The sequence below is a fragment of the Palaemon carinicauda genome, chromosome 32 (genome assembly GCF_036898095.1).
Source record: "Palaemon carinicauda isolate YSFRI2023 chromosome 32, ASM3689809v2, whole genome shotgun sequence".
Classification (NCBI taxonomy): Eukaryota; Metazoa; Arthropoda; class Malacostraca; order Decapoda; family Palaemonidae; genus Palaemon; species Palaemon carinicauda.
In genome coordinates, this window is record NC_090756.1 from 16,720,124 (window position 1) to 16,730,123 (window position 10,000).

Below are 10,000 nucleotides of genomic sequence, written 5' to 3' on the forward strand. Positions count from 1 at the left end.
CATGAAGAGGCTACCCAGACACCACAGAAACAGGCAACTCAGAGACCTGCTGAATGGGACACCCAGCCACCAAAGAAACAGGCCAGTCAGAGACCACATGAAGAGGCTACCCAGACACCACAGAAACAGGCAACTCAGAGACCTGCTGAATGGGACACCCACCCACCAAAGAAACAGGCCAGTCAGATACCACATGAAGAGGCTACCCAGACACCACAGAAACAGACAACTCAGAGACCTCCAGAATGGGTCACCCAGCCACCACAGAAACAGGCAACTCAGAGACCTCATTAAGAGGCTACCCAGACACCATAGAAACAGGCAACTCAGAGACCTGCTGAATGGGACACCCAGCCACCAAAGAAACAGGCCAGTCAGAGACCTGCTGAATGGGACACCCAGCCACCAAAGAAACAGGCCAGTCAGAGACCACATGAAGAGGCTACCCAGACACCACAGAAACAGGCAACTCAGAGACCTGCTGAATGGGACACCCAGCCACCAAAGAAACAGGCCAGTCAGAGACCACATGAAGAGGCTACCCAGACACCACAGAAACAGGCAACTCAGAGACCTGCTGAATGGGACACCCAGCCACCAAAGAAACAGGCCAGTCAGAGACCACATGAAGAGGCTACCCAGACACCACAGAAACAGGCAACTCAGAGACCTGCTGAATGGGACACCCAGCCACCAAAGAAACAGGCCAGTCAGAGACCACATGAAGAGGCTACCCAGACACCACAGAAACAGGCAACTCAGAGACCTGCTGAATGGGACACCCACCCACCAAAGAAGCAGGCCAGTCAGAGACCACATGAAGAGGCTACCCAGACACCACAGAAACAGACAACTCAGAGACCTCCAGAATGGGTCACCCAGCCACCACAGAAACGGGCAACTCAGAGACCTCATTAAGAGGCTACCCAGACACCATAGAAACAGGCAACTCAGAGACCTGCTGAATGGGACACCCAGCCACCAAAGAAACAGGCCAGTCAGAGACCTGCTGAATGGGACACCCAGCCACCAAAGAAACAGGCCAGTCAGAGACCACATAAAGAGGCTACCCAGACACCACAGAAACAGGCAACTCAGAGACCTGCTGAATGGGACACCCAGCCACCAAAGAAACAGGCCAGTCAGAGACCACATGAAGAGGCTACCCAGACACCACAGAAACAGGCAACTCAGAGACCTCCAGAATGGGTCACCCAGCCACCACAGAAACAGGCCACTCAGAGACCTCATTAAGAGGCTACCCAGACACCACAGAAACAGGCAACTCAGAGACCTGCTGAATGGGACACCCAGCCACCAAAGAAACAGGCCAGTCAGAGACCACATGAAGAGGCTACCCAGACACCATAGAAACAGGCCACGCAGAGACCTCCAGAATGGGTCACCCAGCCACCACAGAAACAGGCCAGTCAGAGACCACATGAAGAGGCTACCCAGACACCATAGAAACAGGCCACTCAGAGACCCCCTGAATGGGTCACCCAGCCACCACAGAAACAGGCCAGTCAGAGACCTCATGAAGAGGCTACCCAGACACCACAGAAACAGGCAACTCAGAGATCTCCTGAATGGGTCACCCTCCACCACAGAAACATGCCAGTCAGAGACCTCATGAAAAGGCTACCCAGACACCGCAGAAACAGGCAACTCAGAGACCCCCAGAATGGGTCACCCGGCCACCACAGAAACAGGCCAGTCAGAGACCACCTGAAGAGGATACCCAGACACCACAGAAACAGGCCACTCAGAGACCTCCAGAATGGGTCACCCAGCCACCACAGAAAAAGGCCACTCAGAGACCTCATTAAGAGGCTACCCAGACACCACAGAAACAGGCAACTCAGAGATCTCCTGAATGGGTCACCCTCCACCACAGAAACATGCCAGTCAGAGACCTCATGAAGAGGCTACCCAGACATCGCAGAAACAGGCAACTCAGAGACCTCCAGAATGGGTCACCCAGCCACCACAGAAACAGGCCAGTCAGAGACCTCATTAAGAGGCTACCCAGACACCACAGAAACAGGCAACTCAGAGACCTCCAGAATGGGTCACCCAGCCACTACAGATACATGCCAGTCAGAGACCTCATTAAGAGGCTACCCAGACACCACAGAAACAGGCAACTCAGAGATCTCCTGAATGGGTCACCCTCCACCACAGAAACATGCCAATCAGAGACCTCACAAAGAGGCTACCCAGACACCGCAGAAACAGGCAACTCAGAGACCTCCTGAATGGGTCACCCAGCCACCACAGAAACAGGCCAGTCAGAGACCACATGAAGAGGCTACCCAGACACCACAGAAACAGGCAACTCAGAGATCTCCAGAATGGGTCACCCTCCACCACAGAAACAGGCCAGTCAGAGACTTCATGAAGAGGCTACCCAGACACCGCAGAAACAGGCAACCCAGAGACCTCCAGAATGGGTCACCCAGCCACCACAGAAACAGGCCAGTCAGAGACCTCATTAAGAGGCTACCCAGACACCACAGAAACAGGCAACTCAGAGACCTGCTGAATGAGACACCCAGCCACCAAAGAAACAGGCCAGTCAGAGACCACATGCAGTGGCTACCCAGACACCACAGAAAAAGGCCACTCAGAGACCTCCTGAATGGGTCACCCAGCCACCACAGAAACAGGCCAGTCAGAGACCACATGAAGAGGCTACCCAGACACCAGAGAAACAGGCAACTCAGAGACTTCCTGTATGGGTCACCAACCCACCACAGAAATAGGAGAATTACGGACCTCATAAATGGGTCACCCAGCCACCACAGAAACCGGCCACTCAGACACCTCATGAATGGTTCACCAACCCACCACAGAAACAGGCCACTCAGACACCTCATGATTGGTTCATCAACCCACCACAGAAACAAGAGAATTAGGGACCTCATAAATGGGTCCCCCGACCACCACAGAAACCGACCACTCACAAACCTCATGAATTGGTCACCCAGCTACAAAAAAAAGTCCACTCACAGAACACAAGAGGAGGCCACTCACACACCATAGAAACAGGCTACTCAGAGACCTCTCGAATGGGATCCTAGACACCACAGAAACAGGCCAATCAGAGACCTGAATGGGTCACCTAGCCACCACAGAAAGAGGCCAGTCAGAGACCTTATGAAGAGGCTACCCAGACACCACAGAGACAGGCAACTCAGAGACCTACTGAATGGGTCACCAACCCACCACAAAGACAGAAGAATTAGGGACCTCATAAATGGTTCACCGACCCACCACAGAAACAGGCAACTCAGAGACCTCCTGAATGAGTCACCAACCCACCACAGTAACAGGAGAATTAGGGACCTCATAAATGGGTCACCCAGCCACCACAGAAACCAGCCACTTAGAAACCTCATGAATGGGTCATCCCATCACAACAGAAACTGGCCACTCAGGGACCTCATGAATGTATCACGTAGCCACCACAGAAACTGGCCCTTCAGGGACCTCATAAATGAGTCACCCAGCCACCACAGAAACAGGCAACTCAGAGACCTCATGAATGGTTCACCAACCCACCACAGAAACAGGATAATGAGGGACCTCATAAATGGGTCACCCAGCCACCACAGAAACCGGCCACTCAGAAACCTCATGAATGGGTCACCCAGCCACAACAGAAAATGTCCACTCACAGAACTCATGAGGAGGTCACCCACAGACCCGGAAACAGGCCAGTCAGAGACCTCATAAAGAGAGTACCCAGGTACCACAGAAAAAGGCAACTCAAAGACCTCATAAATGGGATATCCCATCACACCAGAAACAGGCCAGTCAGGTGCCTCATGAATGGGTCACCCAGCCACCACAAGAACAGGTCACTCAGAGACCTCATGAATGGTTAACCAACCCACCACAGAAACAGGACAATTAGAGACCTCATGAATGGGTCACCCCGCCACAACAGAAAAAGTCCCCTCAGAGAACTCATGGGGAGGCCACCCACACGCCACAGAAACAGGCTACTCAGAGACCTCATGAATGGCCCATCCCGCCACCACAGAAACAGGCCAGTCAGGTGCCTCATGAATGGGTCACTCAGCCACCACAGAAACCGGCCACTCAGAAACCTCATGAATGGGTCATCCCACCACAACAGAAACCGGCCACTCAGGGACCTCATGAATGTGTCACGTAGCCACCACTGAAACTGGCCCTTCAGGGACCTCATAGATGAGTCACCCATCCACCACAAAAACAGGCCGCTCAGAGACCTCATGAATGGTTAACCAACCCACCACAGAAACAGGACAATTAGAGACCTCATAAATGGGTCACACAGCCACCACAGAAAAAGTCCCCTCAGAGAACTCATGAGGAGGCCACCCACACGCCACAGAAACAGGCTACTCAGAGATCTCATGAATAGCCCATCCCGCCACCACAGAAACAGGCCAGTCAGAGACCTCATGAAGAGGCTACCCACACACCACAGGAACGGGCAAATCAGAGATCTCTTGAATGGGTCACCCAGTCACCACAGAAAAAACAGTCAGAGACCTCATTAATGGGTAACCAACCCACCACAGAAACAGGAAAATTAGGGACCTCATAAATGGGTCACCCAGCCACCACAGAAACCGGCCACTCAGACACCTCATGAATGGTTCACCAACCCACCACAGAAACAGGCCACTCAGACACCTCATGATTGGTTCATCAACCCACCACAGAAACAAGAGAATTAGGGACCTCATAAATGGGTCCCCCGACCACCACAGAAACCGACCACTCACAAACCTCATGAATTGGTCACCCAGCCACAAAAAAAAGTCCACTCACAGAACACAAGAGGAGGCCACTCACACACCATAGAAACAGGCTACTCAGAGACCTCTCGAATGGGATCCTAGACACCACAGAAACAGGCCAATCAGAGACCTGAATGGGTCACCTAGCCACCACAGAAAGAGGCCAGTCAGAGACCTTATGAAGAGGCTACCCAGACACCACAGAGACAGGCAACTCAGAGACCTACTGAATGGGTCACCAACCCACCACAAAGACAGAAGAATTAGGGACCTCATAAATGGTTCACCGACCCACCACAGAAACAGGCAACTCAGAGACCTCCTGAATGAGTCACCAACCCACCACAGTAACAGGAGAATTAGGGACCTCATAAATGGGTCACCCAGCCACCACAGAAACCAGCCACTTAGAAACCTCATGAATGGGTCATCCCATCACAACAGAAACTGGCCACTCAGGGACCTCATGAATGTATCACGTAGCCACCACAGAAACTGGCCCTTCAGGGACCTCATAAATGAGTCACCCAGCCACCACAGAAACAGGCAACTCAGAGACCTCATGAATGGTTCACCAACCCACCACAGAAACAGGATAATGAGGGACCTCATAAATGGGTCACCCAGCCACCACAGAAACCGGCCACTCAGAAACCTCATGAATGGGTCACCCAGCCACAACAGAAAATGTCCACTCACAGAACTCATGAGGAGGTCACCCACAGACCCGGAAACAGGCCAGTCAGAGACCTCATAAAGAGAGTACCCAGGTACCACAGAAAAAGGCAACTCAAAGACCTCATAAATGGGATATCCCATCACACCAGAAACAGGCCAGTCAGGTGCCTCATGAATGGGTCACCCAGCCACCACAAGAACAGGTCACTCAGAGACCTCATGAATGGTTAACCAACCCACCACAGAAACAGGACAATTAGAGACCTCATGAATGGGTCACCCCGCCACAACAGAAAAAGTCCCCTCAGAGAACTCATGGGGAGGCCACCCACACGCCACAGAAACAGGCTACTCAGAGACCTCATGAATGGCCCATCCCGCCACCACAGAAACAGGCCAGTCAGGTGCCTCATGAATGGGTCACTCAGCCACCACAGAAACCGGCCACTCAGAAACCTCATGAATGGGTCATCCCACCACAACAGAAACCGGCCACTCAGGGACCTCATGAATGTGTCACGTAGCCACCACTGAAACTGGCCCTTCAGGGACCTCATAGATGAGTCACCCATCCACCACAAAAACAGGCCGCTCAGAGACCTCATGAATGGTTAACCAACCCACCACAGAAACAGGACAATTAGAGACCTCATAAATGGGTCACACAGCCACCACAGAAAAAGTCCCCTCAGAGAACTCATGAGGAGGCCACCCACACGCCACAGAAACAGGCTACTCAGAGATCTCATGAATAGCCCATCCCGCCACCACAGAAACAGGCCAGTCAGAGACCTCATGAAGAGGCTACCCACACACCACAGGAACGGGCAAATCAGAGATCTCTTGAATGGGTCACCCAGTCACCACAGAAAAAACAGTCAGAGACCTCATTAATGGGTAACCAACCCACCACAGAAACAGGAAAATTAGGGACCTCATAAATGGGTCACTCAGCCACCACAGAAACAGGCAACTCAGAGGTCTCATGAAGAGGCCACCCAAACACCACAGAAGTAGGCCACTCAGAGACCTCATGAATGAGACCCCAGACACCACAGAAACAGGTCACTCAGAGAGGTCTTGAATGGGTTGCCAGGTACCACAGAAACATTCCACTTAGAAACCTCATGAATGGGTCACCTAACAGAAAAGTTCCACTCAGACAACTCATGAGGAGGCCACCCATACACCACAAAAAAATCCAATTAGAGACCTCATAAAGATGCCACACAGACACCACACAAACAGGCCACTCAGGGACCTCATGAAAGAGTCACCCCGCCACCACAGAAACAGGTCACTCAGAGACCTCATGAATGGGCCACCTAGTCATAGCAGAAACAGTGTACTCAGTGACTTCATGAAGATGCCAACAAGACACCACAGAAACAGGCCATTCAGAGACCTCTTGAAGAGGCCACCTGAAAAAACCCCAACTCAGAATTCTCATGACTGGGTCACCCAGCCATAACAGAAACAGGCCACACAGGGACCTCATGACTGGGTCACCCAGCCACCATTGAAACCGGCCACTCAGAAACTTCATGGATGGGTCACCCTGTCACAACAGAGAAAGTCCACTCACAGAACTCATGAGGAGGCCACCCACACACCACAGAAACAGGCCACTCAGAGACCTCATAAATGGGATCCTTAATCCCACAAAAACAATCGATTCAGAGACCTCCTGAATGGGTCACCCAGCCACCACAAAAACAGTCAACTCAGAGACCTCATGAAGAGGCCTCCTAGACACCATAGAAACAGGTAACTTAGAGACCTCATGGATGGGTCACTCTGTCACAACAGAAAAAGTCCACTCACAGAACTCATGAGGAGGCTACCCACACACCACAGAAACAGGCCACTCAGAGACCTCATGAATTGGATCCTAAACCCCACAAAAACAGGCCACTAAGTGACCTCCTTAATGGGTTACTCAGCTACCACACAAACAACCCACTCAGAGACCTCATGAAGAACCCACCCAGACAACACAGAAACAGGTAACTCAGGGACCTCATGAATAGGTTAGCTAGCCACGACAGAAACTGTCCACTCAAAGACCTCATCAAGAGGCCACCCAAACACCACAGAAACATGCCAATCAGACACGACCTGAATGGGTCACCAGATACTATAGAAACACGCAACTCAGAGACCTCATTTTCTTCCCCTGCCACCACAGAAACAGTCCACTCAGTGACCTCGTGAAGAAGTCCCCCAAGCACCACAGAAAATGCCACTCAGAGACCTCACGAAGGGGGCCAACAAGCACCACAAAAACAGTCAACTCAGAGACCTCATGGAAAGGCACCCCCAAACACCACAGAAAAAGGCCACTCATAGATCTTATCGGCATCAATGTCCTTAGATGTTAGGATGCCAGAAAACCTTAAATCAATCAATCAGAGACCTTATGAATGGGTTGCCTAGCTACCACACAAACTGTCCACTCAGAAACTTCATTAAGAGGCTACCCAGACACCACAGAAACCGGCCAATCACAGACCTCAGGACTGTGTCCCTAGACACCACAGAAACAGGCCAATCAGAGGCGTCCTAAATTGGTCAACATGTACCACAGAAACAGTACACTAAGAGACCTCATGAAGAGGCAACCCAGACACCACTGAAATAAGCAACTCAGAGACCTCATGAATGGGTCACGCAGCCACTACAGAAACAGTCCACTAAGTGAACTCATGAAGAGCCCCCCCCCCCCCCCCCGGCAAACACCACAGGAAAGGCCACTCAGAAACCTCATTAATGGGACCCTAAACACTTCATAAATAGTCCACTCAGAGTCCTTGTGAATGGGTCACCCAGCTACCACAAAAACAAACCACTCAGAGACCTTCTGAATGGGTCACACAGTCACCACAGAAAAAAAGGACAATCAGACACCTCATGAATGGGCCACCCAGCCACCACATAAACAGGCCACCCAGAGACATCATGAATAAACCACCTAGTTACTATAGAAATAGACCTCTCAGAGACTTCATTTATGAGGCTCTAGACACCTAAAAAACAGGCCACTCAGAGATCTCAGAAAGAGATCACCCAAACACACACAAAATTTCTATTTTGATACCTCGTGACTGGGCCACCTATACACACAAACTCAGAGACCTCATGAATGTGTCATCCAGCCATCACAAATCAGTCCACCCAGAAACCTCATGATGATGACACCGAGACACAACAGAAATAGACCACTCAGAGACCTCATGAATGGGTCACCAAGACGCCACAGGAAAAAGTACACTTAGAGACCTCATGAAGAGGCCACCAAGACACCACAGAAACAGGCAACTCAGAGACCTCATGAATGAGTCACTCAATTACCAGACTCCTCTTGAATGGGTCACCCAGCCACCTCAGAAAGAGGCCACTCAGTGACCTCATGAATGAGTCACCCAATTACCAGACGCCTCTTGAATGGGTCACCCAGCCACCTCAGAAAGAGGCCACTCAGTGACCTCATGAATGAGTCACCCAATTACCAGACGCCTCTTGAATGGGTCACCCAGCCACCTCAGAAAGAGGCCACTCAGTGACCTCATGAAGAGGCACCCAGATACCACAGAAACAGGCCCCTCAGAGACCTCATGAATGAGTCACCCAATTACCAGACGCCTCTTGAATGGGTCACCCAGCCACCTCAGAAAGAGGCCACTCAGTGACCTCATGAAGAGGCACCCAGATACCACAGAAACAGGCCCCTCAGAGACCTCATGAATGAGTCACCCAATTACCAGACTCCTCTTGAATGGGTCACCCAGCCACCTCAGAAAGAGGCCACTCAGTGACCTCATGAATGAGTCACCCAATTACCAGACGCCTCTTGAATGGGTCACCCAGCCACCTCAGAAAGAGGCCACTCAGTGACCTCATGAAGAGGCACCCAGATACCACAGAAACAGGCCCCTCAGAGACCTCATGAATGGGTCACCAACATACCACAGAAAAAATTAACTCAGAGACCTCACAAGGAGGCCCCTCATATACTACAGAAACAGGCCACTCAGAGACTTAATGAATGGGACCCTAGCCACCACAGAAACAGGCCGCTCAGAGATCTCATGAATGGGACCCTAGACCCCACAAAAACAGTCAACTAAAAAGAGGCCACCCAAACATCCTAGAAACAGTCCACTCATAGACCTCATGAATGGGACCCTAGACATCACAGAAATAGACCACTCAGAGACCTCATGAATGGGTCACACGGATACCACAGAAACTGGCAACTCAGAGACCTCATGAATGGGACCCTATACACCATAGAATAAGGTCACTCAGAGACCCCATGAAGAGGTCACTTGGACACCACATAAATAGTCCACTCAGAGACCTCACTAATGGTACCCTAGACACCACAGAAACTGGCCACCCAGAGACCTCATAAATGGGTCACCCAGACACCAAAGAAAAGGTCCGCTCAGAGTCTTCATTGATGAGTCCTTAGACACCACAGAAAAAGGGCGACTCAGAAACCTCATGAATAACCTTGGCCAGAC

General features: G+C 51.2%; 2 protein-coding genes across 2 annotated transcripts in view; both read left to right on the forward strand.

The window, feature by feature from the left end:
- The window catches only part of LOC137625501 (proteoglycan 4-like), a 1,687-nt gene extending 769 nt beyond the window's left edge, over positions 1-918 (forward strand). The window contains exons 2-3 of the mRNA XM_068356411.1: positions 1-273; positions 355-918. The exon at positions 1-273 is cut by the window's left edge and continues 63 nt beyond it. Coding sequence (XP_068212512.1) covers positions 1-273; positions 355-918 — 837 coding nt within the window. The remainder of the gene's footprint in view (positions 274-354) is intronic.
- Positions 919-2,163: 1,245 nt separating this feature from the next.
- On the forward strand, positions 2,164-4,183 carry LOC137625503 (uncharacterized). The gene is made up of 2 exons (XM_068356412.1): positions 2,164-2,334; positions 3,953-4,183. Exons 1-2 carry the CDS (start codon positions 2,164-2,166, stop codon positions 4,181-4,183), a joined length of 402 nt encoding a protein of 133 aa, XP_068212513.1.
- Positions 4,184-10,000: the final 5,817 nt, after the last annotated feature.